This window comes from Microcebus murinus, chromosome 3, assembly GCF_040939455.1.
Source record: "Microcebus murinus isolate Inina chromosome 3, M.murinus_Inina_mat1.0, whole genome shotgun sequence".
NCBI classification, from domain to species: Eukaryota; Metazoa; Chordata; class Mammalia; order Primates; family Cheirogaleidae; genus Microcebus; species Microcebus murinus.
Window position 1 is genome coordinate 86,785,310 of NC_134106.1, and position 24,628 is coordinate 86,809,937.

Below are 24,628 nucleotides of genomic sequence, written 5' to 3' on the forward strand. Positions count from 1 at the left end.
AAGTAGGTACAAACAGAAGCCTCCATCACAAGTCTGTCAGCACAGCAAGTAGTTATTTTAAAATCATAGAAGCATTTAGAGGACAACATATGCTCTATTTAAAACATAAACTCACGCTCTGTTCATCGTCAGACACTGGTGAGGACGTACAAGTTGTTTTCATTCCATGACACTGAAAGAGATGGAAAAGGAAAATAAAGGTATAAAACAGAAACATTACCCCTAAACCCATATCTAAATAATATATTTACATTAATAAGAAGTTCTAATATGGTCATTGTCACCAAGTTTTGACTTGCAATCCACACTAGTAACCCATTTTAAAATTGTGGCTTTCTTGCCAGACAGGTATCTGCTTAAATAAATTACATGTAATATTCAACATAAAATACAGAGTAATACACTTAACACATGCAAAAATTATAAGAAATAGTAAATTCCCATTTACAAGTAAGAAGACAAAGAAAACTGGTTGTATTTAAATGACTTTTTAGGATTAAAAAGGGAAAATAAGCTATTTCACTTAAAAAACTACTCTAGGAGCCAAGAAGGCACTCAAAAGTAGGTATGTTCCACTGTAGTATGCCAAGGGAAACACAAATGTTAAAAAATGCTCCAATTGTAGTATAGTTGTGAAAAGAAAGATTTTAAAATCTTATCAAGTGCCCTTAGTCACTCAATTAAAATAAAAATATCATTCATAGAACTCTTACATATGCCCACATCACTATGCTAGCTCAGTAGGCACATTTCCTTATTTAATTCTTACAACGCATCAGAACTATACATATTATCATTCCCACATCCTGGATGAGAAAATTAAGCTTCAGAAAGCTGAGTAACTCACCCAAAATCATACAAGCCAGTAAGCTGTAGACACAAGTCTGATCTGACTGCAAAGCTTCTACTGTTCCAAGTTGTAACCAAACACATACTCACTGTTTGCAACAGTACAGAATGATGGAAAAGGGTACAGAAGTTGTACTAATTTCGGGGCACTGCTACCCTACTTCTGAGCGCAGCACAAGATACTGAGGAAATGTGGCATTTTTTAAAAAGCAATATTATTAATATGGATATAGCAAAAAATGCAAATAGTGCCAATGAGAATACAGTACAAAATGAGTTCCCTTCCTACCCAATTCCCTAGTACCTCAGTCCTCTTCCCAAGAGGTCACGGACTCATGCATCCTTCCAGAGATAGTGCACATCTAAGCACACAGTCATATGCAGCCCCCTTTGTACCGTGTTTCCCTGAAAATAAGACCTACCCATAAAATAAGCCCTAGCAGGATTTCTAAGCATTTGCACAATATAAGCTCTACCCCCAAAATAAGACCTAGTGATGGGCGTGGCTGGACGCAGCGTGTCTGCACAACCCATGCATTTTGTCACCAAGCAGTAAAGAAGATGAGCAGCCCTTCTCATCTGCCCCAGGAGAGCTCTATTGCTCAACATGAGAGATTGAGGCCAATGGTTCTAAAGAAAATAGAGTCTCAAGAAATTCAGGGTGGAATTCAGGGTTTGGAGAGTTATGATGATGTTCCAGAAAAAGACTTAACTATATTTGAATAAATGTAGATTGTTGTACCGTACTTAAAAAAAAAATTATACATCCCCTGAAAATAAGCCCTAGAGTGTCTTCTTGAGGAAAAATAAATATAAGACCCTGCCTTATTTTCGGGGAAACATGGTAGCTGTCCACTGCTCTCCACTGTGGTTTTCTCCACTGAATCTCTCCTAGAGACTGTTCACACAAGTATACAGATCTACCTCTTCTTTCTGTGGTTTAATGTTCTCCTGCGTACACGACAGTACAGTATATATGGAGGTTCTCTCATCCTGTCTGTAATTACAATGAACTGTGCCACAACAAACAGCTTTGCCCAACGTGTGACAAAAGGTAGGTAGAACTTACTACCACTGTCTCCCCAACCTCACTGTCACCAAATGTGTGTCACACACATGGGGACTGTGAATGAATCCCACACAGGTAAAATAGTAAATCCATCATGACTGGATCTTACAGCCTGCTAATAACCATCTTTCTCTGTACAATCTGGTAAAAAAAAAAAAAAAAAGCTTTTGAGAACTGATCCTCCTGTGACTTAACACTATACAAACAGTGTTTTCAAATCCTGAGCAGCTAACTGAACACATTTTTCCAACAGGAAATGACTCTTGCCAGTTGGTAGATGCTCCTGTACAAAAACACACAACAAAAGCCCATTGATGGACACAAAGGTACTGCCTGTGTTTTCACAATTTGAAAAGGGAAAAGTATGTAATGATACAAAGCACATCAGAATCAACCTAATGTTTTAACTTTTGTTTTTAATTATACATACACTTCACTTACACCTTCCAACCCTCACCATCCTGAAAAGTACCCCCAACCTCAGTCACTGTGCAGTACATAAGCAGATCACATTCCTTTACTATGGTAGACAGAAAAGATACGAGAGCCACAAGAAACCACGGTGGTGGTTACAGAAATTTGGAGAAAGAGGAGATCACTAAAGACAAAGGCAGTTTTCAAAGAAGACAATAACTTTGAGATAAGTCAGAAAAGAGGGATAGCATCAGATAAGGCAAATCCCTCAGTACCAGAAGGGAGGAAGAAAAAAAAAGGAGGCAGAATTTCAAATTTGGAGAAGTAAACAGGGAGTGTAAGAATCTGGTGGGGAAAAAAAGAGTTCACTGTGTCAGCTGCAAAGTTATGAATGAGGTTGGACCTCATTCATATGAGGTCCACACGAGGGACGACACCCGAGCAGCAGCTGAGGAACCTGAAGTGCCCATTTAGAGTTTGACTTTTTGGTAAAGGCTAAGAAGGGCCTCAGAAAACATGTGCTTGGGGTCATGTTCAGAAGCCTGCATTAGAGAAACTGAGTCAGAGAAGAGAACATTCTATGCTTGGTGTTAACTCCTGACCTAACACAGCACCTGCTCACCTCTGAGCATCCATGTCTAAGTGATGTGCCACACATCTAATCCACTTAGACTGTGTTATTTTGACTTGTCAACTATAGAACCTCAAGGAAAATTAAACTTTTAAAAATTACTGGCCGGGCGCGGTGGCTCACGCCTGTAATCCTAGCTCTTGGGAGGCCGAGGCGGGTGGATTGCTCAAGGTCAGGAGTTCAAAACCAGCCTGAGCAAGAGCGAGACCCCGTCTCTACTATAAATAGAAAGAAATTGATTGGCCAACTGATATATATATATAAAAAAAAATTTAGCCGGGCATAGTGGCGCATGCCTGTAGTCCCAGCTACTCGGGAGGCTGAGGCAGAAGGATCACTCGAGCCCAGGAGTTTGAGGTTGCTGTGAGCTAGGGTGACGCCACGGCACTCACTCTAGCCTGGACAACAAAGTGAGACTCTGTCTCAAAAAAAAAAAAAAAAAAAAAAAAAAAATTACTGGTAAGAAAGTAGTTTTGGGATTTTAATATGATAGCATATTATATTATGCTATTATGATAGCATATTGTATTATATTACATTAACTACATTAGCATATTAAGCATATAATTTTGTGAAATGGTATACAGTTAACAGCTGGGTTGAAAAGTAAAATTAGCTTAGAAAAAATCAGAAGTTTTATATTTATCCTTAAGTTTTGATTACTATTAATAAAACCTAGGTTAAATTTATGTCATTTATGTAAGTGTGTACCAAATATCTGCTTCTGTGTATTCACTTCTTGTGCTTCTGCACATCTCCCAAAAAGCTACTTAAAATCTCAATGGATAAATGTTTTGATCAGGAAGTTTAAATGAGTCATATAAAAGTAATATAAATAGTTGTTTTTAATATTTTCCACTAATACTACTAGACTAATGAAATTTCCATAACAAGTTTTACACTGGAAACAGTTTTTAATAAATTAGCAGGATTACTAAAGGTAAAATAACCAGAGGACAAGAGTTGACTAAATCCCTCTAGTGGCAAAAAGAGCTAGCTCAGTACAGGGTTAAGAAAGACTAAATTAAAAAAAAAAAAAATCTGCAAGTGGAATTCCAGTCTGCTCTATCATCAACCACCTACTTACTCTGTGCAAATTACTATGCTGGGCCCTAGGGTCTCAGGAGCAATAAAACATGGCCTTTGATCTCACGAATGTATCTCAGAGAAACATGATCTCTTAGCAGGCAATCACAATCGCATTCCAAAGCACAGGGTAACAGACTAACAAAATCCCAATCTATACTTGACTACACAGTCAATTTGCTTTTTCTGTAGTTTGTATTTTTTTCAAGAGGTATATATATCATACACAAACATATATATAAATCTATATAACTACTCTCTAGAAGGAAAAACACTTATGCAATACCTTAACTCCTGACAAAGTCTAATATATACTTTTTAAAAAAGTTGTAGCATTTAATGAGTCATAGAGATGCCAGAACATCTAGGGTAGTTGGAGGAAGCTCAGGTTATTTTTGGGGTGTAGGCACCACCACAGAGAGCACAAAATTCATCCCAGGCCTTTGGGAGGCATGGCCTTTTCTTCAGCCAATTACAGGAAAACATTTGGTGGTTCTGTAAGATACTATAAGGACAATGGACACCTCCCAGCTTCTGTTTACTGCTTGCTTGCTAACTGCAAGGCATTGTGAGTACATTATGGGATGTGGAGAAGAAAGACAAGGAACACAGAAACCCGAGTCTCTCAGCTAGGATCCGGAACAGGTTAGAGCCTATCAGGGGCAGGATGAAGTAAGAATCACTGTGGGGGCAGATGCATGATCAGTATGTAAACAGCTTGAGTATAAAAGGTCACTAGCACACAAAAGGGGGTCCCTGCCGGAAGAAGAGGCCACTGCGCTGGCACTCTGGGGGCTCGGACCCTAGCTCGAGCTAGACAATAAAACTCCTTTTGATAATTACAGCCTCGGTGACTCTGTCTCTCTGTCCCGCCGCCCTGTGAATCTCGGCTACATAACATTTCTTTCCTAACAGGACCCTAGATAACAACTTTCCTTACCTTCCTGTGGGAACCCTTCCTTACATAGTCTCCTTACGTAGAACAATAAGCCTCCAAGAACAGAATTCTGACTTGCCTTTATGATAGCTTCATTTTAACTTCACTTTTCCACAATTTTTATCCTTATAAAGTTAATCCAAGAAATAGAACCAAAGTTTCAAATTGTCCCGAGTCTCACTTTGTCACCCTTGCTAGCGGCTAGTTGTGTCTTCATAGTTCACAGCAACCTCAAACTCCTGGGCTCAAGCAATCCTCCTGCCTCAGCCTCCCAAGTATCTAGGACTACAGGCATGTGCCACGATGCCCGGCTAATTTTTCTATTTTTACTATTGACGGGGTCTCGCTCTTGCTCAGGCTGGTCTCCAACTCCTGTGCTTGAGCAATCTTCCCACCTTGGCCTCCCAGAGTGTTAGGATTACAGGCATGAGCCACCATGCCCGGACCCCTGAGTTTCTAAAAGGTGTTTCTTTTCAAAAAAAAAAAAAAAAGTAAGACAGAAAGAAAGAAAAGCAGAGAATAGTCGAAATAATTGTTACCTGGGCCTATTTTTGGGGTATCAGGAGGGCAGCGGTCTTTGGCTTGAAACAATATTTTGAAAGAGTCCAAAGACTCATTATTTAAAATTATTTGATAAAATCTTCAGGTTAAGGAAACATTAAAAGAAAGTTAATAGTGCTGATCTAAAATTTTCCTTAAACCATGTTATTAAGCTATTCAAGTTAACACAGAGTAGATGCTAATTGCAGCCCAGCAAAAAAAGAAAGAATTTAATTGATGGCCTGCCTGCCTCAGAGCAGGAGAGGCCTGGAGGAGTTTAAGGTAGTCCCAATCCCATCAAAACATCACCCCCATTTTACCATCACCTCCAACAAATGCAAAGTCTATTATTTAGCCTCAAAAGAGCATCAAGATGGGGACATTCTTCATAGTAGTTCATGTAAAACAGAGTTAGGGGTCTCAAGCTTAACAAAAGTTTGCAGTACAACATGGCTGCTTAAAAAACAAATTAATCTTATTTTGAAATTACTCTTTCCCCTTAATTTAGAAAATTAAGTTAGTAAACAATACCCTGTTTCTAATTTGTGCTGTTTAATAACACTGTAATGAACTTCCTTCCTCTCACAGCAGCCAAAGAGGTGTGCCACTCAGATTCTCCCTTCAAACAACAACTTGTCCTGTGCCTATAAAGAATGTGGTGAGCTGATGGCCTCCAGCTGCAGAGCCTTCAGGATGGCAGCAGTATCCAGCCGAAATCCACTCTCTTCCCAGGCAGCCCTCGGAGAGGTCAGTGGGGGCGTTGCGGCAGTCTGGGCCAACTTTGTCTGATCCAGCACTGCTCTGCAGTGCTCACCGCCCAATTCTGCTTCCTCCTGACTCTCCTTACATAGCTATCAAGATCATATCAGGGCCTAAAGGCTTTCCTCCCCCTTGAACTTCATAGGCATTACCCCCACCCATGCACCCCAACAAAATCTCTTACACTGCCAGCTGCCCCTGAGTGTCTGTTTCCACAAAGATTCTGACCAACATACCTGTACAAGCATCAATCATTCTGCACATCTGATAAATTCCCAGAATGTAATTCCTGATCCGAGGTATAAACACACTGCCAAACTGCCCCCCCCAAAAGACTGTACGGGGTTACATTTCCAATATTAGTACTGAGTCAAGAAAAACAAACCATTTTTCCTCTGCTCTCACACAATATAGAATACTTTTGTGACCAAATGTCAGGGGAGGACTTCCCCACCCACCAAGCAAGCAATTTTGTAGAGGCTGCCCTCTAATTTAATTCTGACACTATCTAGGCATCAGATCCCACAGGTTAAGGGCTCAGTCCCCAAGACTGTGCCTCCCACTTCTGATGCTAATCACAAGCCCCAGATTACTTCTGCCCATGCCTCTGACACACTGGCTGTTAATACGCTTCCCACAATCCCCTCCTCAGGTTTGATTAATTTGCCAGAGCAGCACACAGAACTTAGGGAAACCTTTACTTATGTTTACCAGTTTATTACAAAGGATATTTTAAAGGATACAAGTAAACACCCAGATTAAGAGATACATGGTGCGAGGTCTGAAAGTATCCTGAGCACAGGAGCTTCTCCCCCCTACCCCGTAGAGTCACACAATCTGAGTTGAAAAGGACCTTAGATTATCTTGGCTTCCCACTCAGTGCAGAGTCAGCTCTGCAGCAGCGATGCAGGTGTGCACGTGGATATGTACACCCCACATGTTTGGCTAACTGTGAGCTCTCCAATCCCCGTCCTTTGGGGTTTTATGAAGGCTTCTTTAAGTAGGCATTGTGAACTAAAATGCTCAACCCCTACAGGCTGACTGAATGGACCCCCTCGTGGCCAGAGGAATATTCAAGGGCAAAGTTGCCTGCCAGGAGGAGGGAGGTCAGACAGGCCTTATCATGCCCCCCTCCCTTCTTGGAGACTTCCTTTGTAACCCATTAACAGGCCTAAGGGTATGCAAGACAAACCTGCAGGCCCTCAATTTGCAACAAAATGGTGGCTTATTTCTGGTAAACAGTTTATGTTAAAACATTCCACGTCTTTAGACAAAGCTTCATGTTTTTAGCCAATTACAATCTAAAGAATCTTTAAACCCACCTATAACCTGTAAGCCCCCACGTTCGAGATAGCCCTCCTTTTTGGGCCAAACCAATGTATGCCTCCCACACATTGATTGATGGCTTTACCCATAACCCTTGTCTCTAAACTGTATAAAAACCAAACTGTAGGGCCGGGCGCTGTGGCTCACGCCTGTAATCCTAGCTCTTGGGAGGCCGAGGCGGGCGGATTGCTCAAGGTCAGGAGTTCAAAACCAGCCTGAGCAAGAGCGAGACCCCGTCTCTACTATAAATAGAAAGAAATTAATTGGCCAACTGATATATATATAAAAAATTAGCCGGGCATGGTGGCACATGCCTGTAGTCCCAGCTACTCGGGAGGCTGAGGCAGAAGGATCACTCAAGCCCAGGAGTTTGAGGTTGCTGTGAGCTAGGCTGACGCCACGGCACTCACTCTAGCCTGGACAACAGAGTGAGACTCTGTCTCAAAAAAAAAAAAAAAAAAAAACAAACTGTAACCCAGCCACAGCGAGTCCACTTGCCCAAGGCCTCTTGGCAGTGGCTCCGGGTCATGGTCCTCAAATTTGGCTCAGAATAAATCTCTTTAAAATTATTTTGCAGACTTGGCTTTTTTCCGTTGACAGCATGGTTGATTAAAGTTTAATCAATGGTTTAATTAAATCACTGGCCACTGTTGATCAACCTAAACTTCAGCACTTCTCCCTCCATCTCCCTTCCTTCCCTACCCCCTCACCCCCTTGCAGCAGGTTGTGGGTAGAACTGGAAGTCACAACCCTCTAATCTAGCCTTGGTGTTTCTGGTGACCAGCCCCCAACCTGAAGCTAGGGGCTGGCTGCCACCACCAGTCATCATTACCATATAAAAAGACATCACTTTAGAGATTTTAAGGACTTTAGGAATTCTGTCAGAAAACTGGGTGGAAGATCAGATATATATTTCATAATATCACAAGTGTATACTGATGTCCATTTCATTGTCGACGGAAAAAAGCCAAACTCTGTAAAATAATTTTAAAGAGATTTATTCTGAGCCAAATTTGAGGACCATGACCCAGAGCCACTGCCAAGAGGCCTTGGGCAAGTGGACTCACTGTGGCTGGGTTATAGTTTAGTTTTATACATTTTCAGAGAGACAGGGGTTACAGGCAAAGTCACAAACCAATACATGAGAGGCACACATTGGTTTGGCCCAAAAAGGTGGGACATCTCGAAGCGGGGGCTTACAGGTTATAGGTGGGTTTAAAGATTCTTTAGCTGGCAATTGGCTGAGAGAGTTAGACTTTATCTAGAAGACCAGAAAGGATATGCTTACTTTAAGATAAGGGTATGAGCACTCTGAGGTCCAGACAGGAGGACATTTTAAATTTACAACAGGTGCCTGCTAGGATGCTTGAGTTAAGATATTTTAAATTTATGATAGGCATCTGCTAGGATGCTTGAGTTAAGACAGGGGCTTCCTATCTTTTAGGTGATGTTAATGCCATACCAGAATCAGGTCAGGAAGTAAACCACTGCTTCGTTTGGTTAACAAAAGCCGCTTAGTGGGAATTTACCGTTTGTCAGCCTAACCCTGCTGGCCTCCTTACCATTTGCCAGCCTAACCCAGCTGGCCTCCTTAGGAAGGAGTTTTTAGTAAAAAAATTAGAGTTCAGTCCTCATCATTATACACTCATCAATACAGGGTATTAACAATTTTTAAAATTTTGTCAATCTGATAGGCAAAAACTGACATCTTAATTTGACTTCTGGCATTTTGAACATTTTTCTCAGCTTATTGGCCATTTCTAGTGTTAACGGGAAAAAAAGCCAAACCGTAAAATAATTTTAAAGAAATTTACTCTGAGCCAAATTTGAAGACCATGACCCGGAGGCACACCCAAGAAGCCTTGAGCAAGTGGACTCGCTGTGGCTGGGATACAGTTTGGTTTTATACATTTCAGGGAGACAGGAATTACAGGTAAAGTCATAAATCAATACATGAAAGGCATATATTGGTTTGGCCCAAAAAGGTGGGCCATCTCCAGGTTGGGGGGGGGCTTACAGGTTATAGGTGGGTTTAAAAATTCTTTGGCTTGTAATTGGTTAAAGACATAAAGCTTTGTCTAAAGGCTTGGAATGTTTTAAGAAGCTCTTAATCAGAGATAAGCCACCCGACATATGTTTGTTGTGTAAATTGAGGACCTACAGGTTTGTCTTGAATACACTTAGGCCTGTTAATGGGTTACAAAGGATGTCCTCAATAAGGGAGGGGGGCATGATGAGGCATGTCTGACCTCCCTCCTCCTGGTAGGCAATTTAGTTTTGGGATATCCCTTTGACAACAAGGGGGTCCATTCAGTCAGCCGGAAGGGAGGTGAGCCTTAATATTTTACTTTAGTTCACACATTGATTCCTTAGTATTCTTTTTCCCCAAATTTTCCTTGTCCATTTTAATTCCATTTAGTGAGTATTTCTCTGTCTTCCCCTTTTCTTCAGCTCCTCTCCCAGTTGCTAATTTGATTGACGTTTCTATCACCTAGCCTACACAGAACATGCCCCAGCTCCCAGGAATTCAAGCCATTTACTTTTCATTTAAGTTAAGCCTTAAGATTTAGTTCCACAAGGTCTTTTCACATCAATGAGATGTAGTTTTATTGTGTCTTAATCTACTTGTCTGTACATGCAGTTTCCATGACTTGTTCTTCATTCTTCACCACATCACATACTTTCCCTCATTGCTTGCTCAAAGTTATAGTCATAAACTCTCAGTTGAAAAGAACCTTAGAAGATCATTTTCTTTGTTTCCCACTCAGTGCAGAAGTCAGTTCTGCAGCACTGATGAAGGTTACTGTGCTGGGCAGCTGCTGGAACCCCGCCAGGGATCCTAGCTCAGTGCTCTACAGGCAGTCCATTCCTCTGCTAAACAGCTCTAGCCTTCAGTCATTTCCCTTCATTGTGTCACAATCTGTCCTTCTAGTCCATTCACAGGTCACGGCTTTTCCCTGGGGAGGTTCATTTCCATAAAAGACAGACTATGTTTGAATATCCCTTGATTTTCTAATGGTGCACAGGCTAACAATGTGGAAAAAAGTAAGGTTTCACTGACTCTAAAATATTTTAAAACTTAGGTGTAAGACATGAAACCATAAAAGAACTTAGAGAAAATACAAATGCATGTTTTTAAGCCTCAGGGTATGAAGAGATATTCCAAACTTTTACATTTAAGGAAGAAGAGCTGAAAAGGTCAGTGACAAATCAGGAAAAGATATTTACAATTCACATAACAAGCAAAGAGGTATATCCAACAGTTCTTATTCATAAGAGAAACAAAAGAATACCCTGAGATAAGCATATGGGGGAAAAACATGAACTGATGGTTTATGAAAACATACTAGTGTGAACTAAAGTAAAATTTTAAGGCTCACCCCCCACCAGCTGACTGAATGGGCCCCCTCCTGGCCAAAAGGATATTCTAAAACTAAATTGCCTACCACAAGGAGGATAAGACTTGCCTCATCATGCCCCTCTCCCTTCTAGGAGACATCTTTCATAACTCATTAACAGAACTAAGGCTTTGCAAGACAAACCTGAAGGTCCTTAATTTACATAACAGATAATGTTCAGTGGTGGCTTGTCTCTGATTAACAGACCTCCTTACCTTAAAATATTACAAGCCTTTAGACAAAGCTTCATGTCTTTAACCAATTACAAGCCAAAGAATCTTCAAACCTACCTATAACCTGTAAGCCCCCCCCCCACCTGGAGATGGCCCACCTTTTTGGGCCAAACCAATATATGCCTTCCATGTACTGATTTATGACTTTACCTGTAATTCCTGTCTCCCTGAAATGTATAAAACCAAACTGTAACCCAGCCATGAGTCCATTTGCTCAAGGTTTCTTGGGCGTGGCTCCAGGTCATGGTCTTCAAATTTGGCTCAGAATAAATCTCTTTAAAAATTATTTTACAGAGTTTTGCTTCTTTTCTGTTGACAAGCGTGAAGTCTCTAATACATTTGCTTTTCATTTATTCCATAAATGTATATATAATATTACTAAAAAAGCCTCACTTTTTTTTTTTTTTTTTGAGGCAGAGTCTCACTCTGTTGCCTAGGCTAGAGTGCCGTGACATCAGCCTAGCTCACAGCAACCTCAAACTCTTGGGCTCAAGCAATCCTTCTGCCTCAGCCTCCCGAGTAGCTGGGACTACAGGCATGTGCCACCATGCCCGGCTAATTTTTTCTATGTATTTTAAGTTGGCCAATTAATTTATTTCTATTTTTTAGTAGAGATGGGGTCTTGCTCTTGCTCAGGCTGGTCTTGAACTCCTGAGCTCAAATGATCCACCTGCCTCGGCCTCCCAGATTACAGGCGTGAGGCACGGTGCCCAGCCTAAAAGCCTCACATTTTAAGGACAGAATAACAGACCTCAGCCACTGTGGATCAAATCTAAATGATTTGATATCCTTGCAATATGAATTTTAGTAAAGGTCGGAAACATGTATATAATTAAAAACATGGACAAGACAGTCAGGATATAAGAAACTCTGCACTGTCAGAGAAGGCATTGCCAAGAAAAGGCTTGACAGAGAAACAGGATTTTCCCAGCAAATAAAGGAAAGACAGTAGAGGAGTCAGTGTGTATAAATGATGCCAGTATAACCAGTATGGTGGGAAAACTATAGTGAGCTCGTTGTTGCTGAAGCCTACAGAGGCTTATGTGTAAGTGTAAGGACTGTGGAAGAGATAAGGCTGCAGAGAGAGGGCCAAGGAGGCTGTTACAGAGGATATATTAAGACATACACAGGTGGCCAGTAAGCACATCACAACCATTACATCATTAGTCATTAGGGAAATGCAAACTAAAACTATAATGAGAAACCACTACACACCCCTCAGAAAGTCTAACAAACAAAAAAACAAAAACTGACAATGTCAAGTGCTGGCAAGAATTCAGAGCAGCATGATTTCACATTCATTACTGGTGGGGCAAAATGGTACAGCCATTTTGGAAAACAGTTTGGTAGTTTCTTATTGAGTTAAACACACACTTTCCATACTACTCAGTAATCCTACTTTTAGACAATGACCCAAGCAAAATGAGAACTTATATTAACATAAAAAGCTGTAGATGAATGTGTACAATAGCCTCATTCATAATCGCCAAAAGCTGGAAACAGCCCAAATGTTCTTTAAGTGGAGAAATTGTGGTACATTCATACAATGGAACACCATTCAGCAACCAAGAGGACCCTGCGACAACATGGATGAATCTCAAAAGCATGATATTGAGCAAAAGAAGCCAGCTCAAAGGCTTCGTTAATCTCTACTTAGGAAAGGCAATACAGGGCAAAAAACTGGTCACAGAGGTTGTCAGCAGAGGTGGGAGAAGCTGACTACAAAAAAGCACAAGAGAATTTGGGGAGTTGATGGAACTGGTCTATAGCTTCATTGTGGTTATGGTGCTGCCCAACCAGGTTCATCTGCCCACTGCCCAAGCGGAAGCCAATGGGCTGAGTCAGCAGGTTTCACAAGGCAGAGAGTCTTTATTCCGCAGAGTGCTAAGAGGAGAGACGGAAGAAATTTCTCAAGAGGGAGAAATTTCTCAAATCTGCCTCCCTGAGAATTTGGAAGACAGGGCTTTCAGTAGTAGTTTTAGGGTAGGTGGACAGGCAAGGGATTAGGCAATTGGATTTGTTAACTGGGTCAAAATTATATGAGTGTAGACATCATCTTCTTGTGTTGTTTCAGTCCCTGGGGTCACAATTCCAGTTGACCAGGTTTCTTGATATGGGCAGCTGGTCCACTGGGTGGGTCAACCAATCCACTGGAATGCAGGACCTGGAAGTTAACTTAAAAACTACCTTTAGGTTTCAAAAAAGTGATGTTATCTATGGAGAAAGTTAAGAATCTTTATAGACACCAGCTATGGGAAGAAAGAAGTTAAGAATCTTTATGACCACCAGCTGTGTGGCTCCAAGTGGCAATTAACTGTCCAAACAGGTGGACAGTTACTAATTATTATCATTATTTTTAGCTAGGCCCTTACCACAGTTCTTGCCTTGCACCCCATTATTGATTTGTGAAAAAGGTGGTTTCATTTACACGACTATATGCATTCATCAAAACTCATAGTACTTTATACTAAAAAGGATACATTTTATTATATATAAATTATACTTTAATAAAAGTTAATTCATAAAAGTATAACAAAATTTTCTGACTAAAAGGAATCAATACATGGGAAAGTTATAGCTAACAAAAACCAACTAGAATATCTGAGGATAAACTAAATGATTAATATACATGTAAACAACAATAAAAAAGAAAATATACAGTAACATGCAAATACAAAACAAAATTAAAATATTTTCTCCAATAGTTCAAATTATAATGCTATATTAAGTTCTTTTGGCTCTCAAAGCTACGTGGAAACTATAAATTATAATTCTTTTCTATACAACAGTATCTCTGTTACTATATTAACAAATACCCTATCTTCTACCAAAACAGAGAGCCCCTAGAAATCATCTCAATGACCTGTGTCACAGTGGAGAAGAGTTAACATGACATCAGAATAAATGTATGGCTTAAGAAGGCTGTTAGAATTAACTGCTTATAGTGGCAACACATGCAAAATGCTGGAGCACTATGGAACTGCCAAGGCTGTGTGAGAGGATCTGGGGCAAGGAGGTACGATGACAACTCGAACAAGACAAGAAATATTCTGTTCAACTAAATTTGATAAAGTTGACTCTCATCCAAAAAAATGGAGATAACAGTACTCAGCTTATGGGTTGGGAAGATAAAATGTGATAATGTAAGTTAAGTACTTGCCATGATAAATGCATTTCACCATCTGGTAGCATTACATTACCACAGTGGACATAGTTATAACAGCAAAGGACAAATCCATAGAAAAATATATCTCGGATACTTCACCTTTCGCAAAGATTTTTAGACATTACTAGACCACTGAAAACATAAAAATATGTCTAAAGAAGTTGAAAATGGCTGAAGTTCACTTGCATTTAAAAAAAATAGGCATCGAAGGAAAGGAAATTTTAAAGCCATTTTTTTCATGATTAGTAAATTAACTGAAAGGCTTCTCATATTATTTGAAGGTTGGGTATATAGACAGTCTGAGATGGTGAATCTTCTTCCCACCTAAATGTTTAGCTAGTTCTTCCCTGCTAATCCATGGCCATCTCTTTAATACTTAGTTCAATACTTAGCTTTTGTAAAAAGCTTTCATTCTACTTATTTTAAGCTAATATGAACTGTAATCGCATAAATAAGTTGTATTTTCCAAAAGTTCATTATTAATAAGCTGCTTAGATTTAGAATACAGTCTCCATAGAAACAATATCATAAACAGTTACGGTCCTAAGTTTGCAAATGCTTATTTAATCTATTATGTACTAAGTATTTTCAGTCTTAGACTGTTTTCAAATCTAGTAGCAGACTTAGAAGAAAGGATATTTGTTGCCCTATTTCTAGACTGGCTAACTCTAGATCATGCATTCTCTCTGGGGGAAATACCTATATCACATCCACCCTCCAATAGGAGCAGAAATTGATTCATGGAAGATGAAAACAGTCAATGGTTTATGCCCTTCCTCCAAATCAATGCTATCTGAAAAAACTTTATTCTTTTATATTCATTTCCTTTCATTAGGAAGAACTTCAATTATTCAGTCTAATCAATTTAATTAATATTAAATTTGTTATCAACTAATTAAATTTAATTTTTGTCCTGAAGGGGCAATAATGAAAATAGTTTGAGAAATAATGCTCTATATAAACCTTGAAACAGGCAAAGTTTACAGTTAGTCTTTTCCCATCTCCCTTTCTGTAGCCCTCCCCATCCCCAACTCCTTACCCTACGTGTTCATCCCAAAGGAAAGTCAGACTTTCTTGATTCCCAAGATCTCACTAGGTGTTAGGAAAGTCAACCACTAACTAACCTGCCCAGAGGTATCTATACTTTCACAAGAGGAGAAAAGGACTTTCTATAAACTGGATTTCATGCAGTGTACATGGGAAAATGCTGAGGATCATGCTGGAGGTGGGTAAAAGCTCAATATCGGTTTCTGAAGCCCAGAATCACTGTCCTTGGATTGAGCAGTGCTACCTACTCATCTGTTAAAGAGGACAATTTCCCATCTATGCACATAGGCCTACCTTGGTCAACCTATTCCTCTTAAAATAGAGCTCTTTTATAACAAAGACATCTTTTTATTTTAATTTTCAAAAATCATTCAAGTAATTCTGGCCTAATTCACAGCTCAAAGTAATGTTCCCGCTAAATAGTGTATACACAACTAAGCACATACATATGTACTGTGTACAACTTCTAATTGTCCATGAAAAAACTGGAGTACAGACCACTCAACACAACATTTAAGGTGTCCATCAATACAGTCCCTACCTAATATTTCACAATTTATGATTTCCTTCTATATATCACAATCTCTAACTAGAACAATAGGACTCCTTTTTGTCCCCATAATATGGCCCACACCAAGGGTAGGATAAACTTGATCTGGTTTTTAAGAGGGGAAGGTAACAGTGATCAGAGAAGATGCTTACAAGTTCTCCCGCCCTATCTTTGGTAAGCCCCCTTGGTCACTGACCCTAGGCTGCCTGAAACTAGCATGGAGGGGCTGTGTGCCCCCCACTACCTGGCACAGACCTGTGGGGCCAAGCCAGTTTGCTGTCCTCCACGTCCCTCCTATAGCCACACTTTAAAAAGAAATTAGACACCTCCTTTCCTCCTCCTGACCTTAACCCCTTCTTACTCCTCACGATGTATATTTTTTTCAACTTATAGCACTGTTTTAATTCACATTTCAATTACATTACTCAGGTGTAACATCCCAGCAAACAACGCTATGCCTTCTATTTAATTTCTACTTCTGGTAATAAACAACTCTGGAACACATCATTTGATAACTAAATTTACTATGCAATGTCTACTAAACTTCCATGTATCTTATTTTACATCCATCAGTTGTCTCAGGACTACATATCAGAGTAATTAGGATTCTTAAAATGGAAAAATATTTGGGTAGCCTTAAATGTAATATGGCTGAGAGGGTGGTGTATCTTTATCCCTCACACCTAACACAGGTTCTACAGCCTCAGCTCTCCCAGGTTCACGTTACACCAAGCACAGACTCCCACTTACTCTTACTTGAGTCTCCAAGCAACTTCCCTTCTAGCAGAAAGAAGTACAAGTGAAGTTCTAAAGCTGAGCTCATATTCCCTCAGCTTCATTTCATCACCAAGGAAGGATTTCCTTCAGAAATCTTTCAGGTGCCCTTCTACTTGACTTTCCCTTTCTAGTCTCAACACTTACTTTACTTTAAAAACATTTCCCCAATAATTTATTTATTCCATAATCTAAAATCTTTTAGTGTTTGAAAAAGTACCCTGAAGGAAATCTGGAAATTCTAGACTTCCCAGTACAGTTAATTCATGGTTACCGAGAGAATATAACAATGTTTCTCAAAAAAGAAGCTCCAACACAAGCCTGAGTATCCTGATACTTAGACAACTGGCACTGTTCCAGAATATGCAGGACTCAGGACTTCTCTAGGTAAAACTCCATCCAGTCACACACCTTCATTTGTCTGGGATAGTAAGATTGTAGGTAGCCAAAACTGGCCCTGTCAAAAGTGACATAATTTACTTATCACAGATCAGGAAATGTTATAGAGGAGGTACTACAATAGGGCTTTTTTTTTTTTAAGAGCTCTTATCAGCTTTGTAAAGTCAACCTTAATTCCTCAAAGCAGTCTGGGCAAATCTGAAAATATGTCATTCTAGTCAAAGCCTTGGTAAAATAACCAGCATTTCTAAGTCTGTCCTGCTATAAAAGAAAACACATTTTTATTGAACTTATGTAAGTAACTATATTGCCATAAATTAAGAACACTCACAAATAGCTTTTAAATTCTATAGAAATCAAGTAAAGAGAAAAAATAAATGCTTTAAATTTCACTCAAAAAATATACTTTATCTAATTTGCTGTAAGCTATAACTAGCTCAAAAGAAGAATAAAAGGTTTTTTTGACTTCTGGAAAACAAAAGAATCAGTAATGTTTTAAACAAAAAAGTCATTAAAAAATTATTTTCCTCCTCTACTAGTTTAGTCCCATGAAATTAATTCTTGTTTTGTTGGATTAGCAATCTTTATGAATGTATCAGCTTTTTAATTAAAGTTTTGGAAGCTTTTTTAGTGGAAATTGTATGATCTTTAAAGTTATTAGAAACCTGTATTTAAGAGTACTTATCAGGGTCATTTTTATAAATTTTCTTGAAGAAGCCAATTTTTGACTGTAGCTAGTTAAAACTGTTTTTGAAAAGAATCTAAGTAAAACAGTAATTGTCTATGGATGATAAAATTCTTAGAATAGCTACAGTGAAAGACATAATGACAAAAAAATTTGGTTATTTTTGTGGCATATAACCATTTAATATAGCACTCATAATTATTATTGATAACATATACAGAGTTACAGTCTGGGACCATGTTAGGATGAAAATCAGTCCAGGAATACACTATCAGTGTACGGCCAGGGAAAGGTAGGGCTTAAATATAACATAAATGCAGATGAACAAACAGCTCCTAGCTGCCTGTAAGCATTTATAATTTATTCATTTAATATTCAGCAAGAATAAAATTGTCCAAGATGAACATATTTTCCATATAAAAAATAATCAGGCTGGGCGCGGTGGCTCACGCCTATAATCCTAGCTCTCTGGGAAGCCAAGGCAGGTGGATCATTTGAGCTCAGGAGTTCAAGACCAGCCTGAGCAAGAGCGAGACCTGGTCTCTACTAAAAATAAAAAAAAAAAAGTTAATTGGCCAACTGAAAATAGAAAAAAAAAATAGAGAAATTTAAAAAAAAATAAAAAAATAATAATAATCAACACCTGTCCTCAAAGATGTATGATTATGGCTATGGAGGATACAAAGAATAACACGGGTTGCTCTTCCTGATGACAGATCATTTAATTGAGGATAAAAAAATGCAAGACCCATTAAAATTTACTTGATTCAGAGAGTAGCAACACAAAACACAAATTAAAAGGTACTGCAGGCAGCATATGACTAAGTGCCACAGGAGCAATATATGACAAGCTGCTGGGGGTTGAGGTTCCCTGGGAAAGCTTCAAGGAGGTAGAGTCTTTCATTAAACTACAATGATTATAGGATCTCCAGATGAAGAGGTGGGAATACACAAAAGCAAGAGTTGGTATCTAACACCAGCACATGAAAGAAAATAATTAAGAACCACAACTTCAAGACACAGTAAAACAAATGAGAGAAACCTGTGAGACACAAAAAAAATATCCTAACTGAAGGATACACGGAAAAAGAGTTTAGAAGCACTGCAGCTAAAACAGGAAGTGATAAATGCAGATAGGAATTGCAAAGGTTTAGACACCATTTAAAAGGAATTTGAAAGGTAAAGATAATCTGAAGAAATGGAAAATTATGGATATGTTTCTGAGGGTACAGGAAGAGGCAGCCCATGATTCTACTCAACATTATTTGAAGACCCACTATTTGCAGCTAGAAATAAATAATTATATAGTCAAGATCTGAACAATAAAAGTGATGCAATTACTAATAAGGGGCATGATGGACATGATGGAGGTAACCATGGAGATAATATGTTACCGCTGTGTTCCTCAACCCCCAGTCCACAAACCACTACTGGTCTGGGACTTGTTAGGAACCGGGCCACACAGCAGGCGGTGAGCAGCAAGTGAGTGAGCAAAGCTTCATCTGTATTTACAGCCATTCCCCATCACTTGCATCACTACCTGAGCTCCACCTTCTGTCAGATTCAGCAGCATTAGATTCTATTTTATAGTGAGTTGTATAATTATTTCATTATATATTACAATGCAATAATAATAAAGTGCACAATAACTACAATGTGCTTGAATAATCCAAAAACCATACCCGACTCCTTCCAACCTCCCACTCCCAGTCCATGGAAAAACTGTCTTCCATGAAACTAGTGCCTGGTGCCAAAAAGGTTGGGGACTGCTGTGATACAGAATAGATCTCACCATCACTAGCTGTGATTCCTTGAGCAAGATGCTAAACCTGAGTTTTACTATCCTCTTCTATTAAAAAAAAGTCTAAACATCTGTTAAGAGTATCAAATAAGATTTAACACAAGAGCTCTCTCTTTAAAAAACAAAGGCAGAATGAAAGTGAAAATAAAACATAACAACATCTGTGGAACACAACTAAAGCTGTGCTCAAATGAAAATTCAGGCCGGGCGCGGTGGCTCACGCCTGTAATCCTAGCTCTCTGGGAGGCCGAGGCGGGCGGATTGCTCGAGGTCAGGAGTTCGAAACCAGCCTGAGCAAGAGCGAGACCCCGTCTCTACTATAAATAGAAAGAAACTAATTGGCCAACTGATATATATATAAAAAAATTAGCCGGGCATGGTGGCGCATGCCTGTAGTCCCAGCTACTCGGGAGGCTGAGACAGAAGGATTGCTCAAGCCCAGGAGTTTGAGGTTGCTGTGAGCGAGGCTGACGCCACGGCACTCACTCTAGCCTGGGCAACAAAGCGAGATTCTGTCTCAAAAAAAAACAAAAACAAAACGAAAATTCATACCACTAAATGCACACATCAGAAAGAAGGAAAAGTTCTAATCAATCATCTAAGCTCCCCCTTCAAGAACCTAAAAAAAGAAGAGCAAAGTAAATAAAGAAGGAAATATAGAAGAAAATATTTCCAAAGAAAAGGAATAAAGATCAGAAATCAATCATACTGAAAAACAATAGAGAAAAATCAATGAAATAGTTAGTTCTTTGACAAGATAGATGAAATTAACAAATTACTGATAAGATTTACAAAGTTATAAGATACAAATTACCAATACCAACAATGAAACAAGGGATATCACTGAGACCGTGAAGACATCAAAAGGGTAATAAAGGAATACTATGGTCAACTCTATTCACATTAATTTGACAACTTGGAAGGAATGGATTAATTCCTCAAAAACCATAAACTACTATAACTCACCCAATATGAAATAATATGAATAGATGAATAACCTGATAACATTAAGGAAGGTTGAATTCATAATTTTACAACTTCCAAAATATAAATCTCCAGGCCCAAATGGTTTCACTGAAGAATCCTACCAAACATTTAAAGAATTAACACTAATTCTACACAATCTTTCAGAAAATGCAAGAGGAAATACTTCCCAATACATTTTATGAAGCTAGTATAATCCTGATACCAAAACAAGGACAGTACATAAACCTACAGACCATTGTTCCCTCAGGAACTTGACAAAGAGTATCTACCAAACAAATAAACTAACAAACAAAAAACCCCCCACAGTTATGGTGAAAGACTGAATGCTTCTCCCAACATCAAAGACAAGCAAGGAGGTCTGCTCTCTTCATTGTTATTTAACATAGCGCTAGAATCTAGACAACACAAGAATGATGGAAAGAAAAGGCATATAGATTGTAAAGGAAGAAATAAAATTGTTCTTGTTTGCAGATGACATGATTGGTTATATAGAAAATCTCAAGGAATCTACAGAATCCCAATTCTTCTAATAAATGAATTCAGCAAAGTCACAGGATATAAGATACACATACAAACATATATATTGGTATATACTAACAATGAATACCTGAATGATGAAATTAAGAACAATTATTTACAATTGTTCAAAAAAACTAAATACTTAAATATGTGTAAATCTTAACAAAACACATGTAGTATTTGCATGCTGAAAACTGATGTTAATGGAAGAAAACAAAGAAAATATAGAAAAATTAAAAGAAATATCATGATCTTGAGCTGGAAGATTCAACATAGTAGAGATATCACTTCTCCCTAAATCAATATACAATGTAATTCCTCTCAAAATCTCAGCAAGATTGTTTTTAAATATAGACAAGATGATTCCAAAATTTACAATGAAATGCAAAGAACTAGAATGGCTAAAAAAATTTTGGAGGAAAAAAAAAGAATAAAGTGGGAGCAGTCGATCTACTATATTTCAGACTTATATAGCTACAGGAATCAAGATTGTGTGCTAAGAGAGAAACCCAGGAACAGACAGACACAAACCTGCTCAAGTGACTTTTGGCAAAACTGCAACAACAATGCTATAGAGGAAAAGGAGCCTTTCCAACAAATAGGGCTGGAGCAACGGACATGCATAAGCCAAAAAATGACCCTCGAATAAGTCTGACACATTATAGAAATATTAACTCAAAATGAATCATTGGCTTAAACATGAAACATAAACTATAAAACTTTTAGGAAAGAAGTAAGAGATCTTTGGGATCTAAGATTTATTTAGGCAAAGAGTTTTTAAACACGACACCAAAAGCACAATCCATAAAAGGAAAAGTTGACATTAATAAAATGAACATCAAAATTTTAAACATTTGCTTCACAAAAGACTGTTAAGAATATGAAAAGACAAACTACAGACTGACAAAACATTTGCAAACCGCATATCTGAAAAAAGATTAGTATTGTAATATACATAAAAAACTTTAAACTCAACAGCAAAAAAATTATTTTTTTCAATTAGAAAACAGGCAAAAGATATGCTATAAAGAGACATTTCACCAAAGAGGACACACAGATGGCAAATATGCAGATGAAAAGATGTTCAACATCATTAGCCACTAGGGAAATGCAAGTTAAAAATGAGATATCACTACACACTTATCAAAATGGTTACATTAAAAACAGGGACAACACCAAATGCTGGTGAGGATGTGGAAAAACTGGATCTCATTCATACATTGCTGGTGGGGATAGAAAATGCTATAGCCACTCTGGGAAAGAGTTCTTGGCAGTTTCTTATAAAATTAAACATGCAACTACTATATGACCCAGCTGTTGTTTTTCTTGGGCTATTTATCCCAGAGAACTGAAGACTTAGGTTTACATTATGTTACATTATGAGTTACTATACATGAATGTTTATAGCAGCTTAATTTATAATAGCCAAAAACTGAGAACCACCTAAATGTCCTTTAAACAAAATAAGGTACATCTATACCACAGAAAACCACTCAGCCAACCACTAATACGCAACATGATTGAATCACCAGAGAACTTTGTTGAATGAAAATATCCAATCCCCAAAGGTTACCTACTGGAGAGTCCATTATATAGTAACTTTGAAACGACAAAATTACAATAAAAAACAAATTATTGATTGTCGGGAGTTAAGGAAGAGGTGGGGTGGGAATGAAGTGGGTGTAGTTATAAAAGGGCAACATGAGGGATCCTCCCTGTGATGGGAAGGTCCTCTATCTTCCCTGTAGTTGTACCAATGTCAGTATCTTGGTTGTGGTATTGCCCTATGGCTTTACAACATAGTGAGGAAAACTGGGTAAAAAGAAACTGGGTAAGCGGTGCAGGAGTTCTCACTATACTGTATTATTTCTTACAACTGCAGGTGAATCTACAATTATCTCAAAATAAGAAATTTAATTAGAAAACAAAGGTAGCCTCAAAGTAAATTAAGTACAGGCAACTGACAAGAAATCCAACATCAGCTAAATGCAATGCTCTCTTCTGCTCAAGTTTGACTTGATACTGAAGATTACTCTGTGAATTAACGAGTTTATGAAACACACCTTCATAAGTACCCCCCCAATATTTCCCTGACCCACACATACACACACAAACATAGGAACTGTAACAAGGCAGTACAGATAGAAAAACTGAGACTTCCCTAAGTACTTACTTACTAGAATAGAAAGAGAGCTGGGCTGAAACAGGGAGAAAAATCCTTTGTCCAGGCTCTATAAAACAAATCAACTGTGTCACTTCGGACAGATCCCCTAATCTCTCAGCCTACAAACTGAACTGTTTCTACGTAAATTTCTAAGGTACGAGATTGCTTAGATCAGTAGTTCTGAAACTTTTTGGTCTCAAGTCTCCGAAGAGTTTCTGTTTACATATATATAGATTACAACCTTTGGTATTTATAGTATCAGAAATTAAAACGGAGGAAATTTTTAAAGAATACACAAAAACATTCCATTAGCCCTCAGAACAGTGAGGTTATTCCACATCATGGAAAACTGCTCCCTCTGGAAAATTCGTGCACCCTTGCAAAGACAATGAGAGTGGCAAACGCAAACACCACCTTGGTATTATGAAAATAACTGTGACCACACTGAGAACCACCGGCTTACCATCAAACGAGATATAGATACAAAAGTGATTCGAAAGGTACAAAACACAGGAGAAATGTGTTCTTTTGGAATACAAGGGTGCTAAGGCGGGAAAAAAATAAAAAACCAGTTCAAATCCCAATGGAGGACAACTTGGACAACCGCACGGCTGGGTAAAACGGGCAAAGCTTTTGAAAGGCCACGGAAGCTGGGCTTTAGAGTGTCACAGAAGTCTCCACAACTGTACGAGATTACTACTACTGTATTAATCTGCACTGCGCGCTCAAAAACCGTTATAAAAGCGATAGACCCACAATCGCTGTTTTGGATTCAACTTTTGGCAAAGACGGGGAAGCCAACCAAAGAGAACTGCCCCCAACGCCCGGCCGCCCCGCACTGCGCCGCGGCGAGAGGGGTCCGCCGGCACCCCTCGCTCTTCGGGCCCCGAGCCGCGCGGCCGCCACGGCCGCCCGAGGAGGGCGCGGGTCACAATCCCGGCCGGAGCAGGCGCGGCCGGGCGGGCCGGGGGGCTGAGGAAGGTCCGCGGGGACACGGGAAGCGCGGGGCGGGGGCCCGGCGTCGGCCCAGGCGGAGGGGTGCGGGAGTCGGCGGGACTCACCAGCTGCCGCGCCACCTCGGAGGAGGCCATGGTCGCCGGTGGGAGGGCGGCTGAGCGGCGGTCTTGGCCGGGGGCGCCCAGCGGCTAGTCCGGGCGGCGGCGGGCGGGAAGGCGGGCGAGCGGGAAGGCGGGCGGGTGAGGCGGGGCGTAACGGGCGGGGCGCGAGGCGAGGGGCGCTGGGCGCCGCCCCAGCCGAGTGACGGGCGGGGCAGCCTAGGCGGCGGGGACGGGGC

The 24,628-nt window shown here is 39.5% G+C and overlaps 1 protein-coding gene across 2 annotated transcripts in view; it reads right to left on the reverse strand.

Annotated features, from left to right (window-relative positions):
• Nucleotides 1–24,546, reverse strand: part of SEPTIN10 (septin 10) — a 63,190-nt gene extending 38,644 nt beyond the window's left edge. For both annotated transcript variants that reach the window (XM_012737609.2, XM_020286295.2), the window contains exons 1-2: nt 24,396–24,546; nt 116–172 (exon numbers count right to left, since the gene is read on the reverse strand). In XM_012737609.2, the coding sequence (XP_012593063.2) occupies nt 116–172; nt 24,396–24,425 (87 nt within the window). In that variant the 5' untranslated portion in view covers nt 24,426–24,546. The remainder of the gene's footprint in view (nt 1–115; nt 173–24,395) is intronic.
• Between the last annotated feature and the right edge of the window lie 82 nt (nt 24,547–24,628).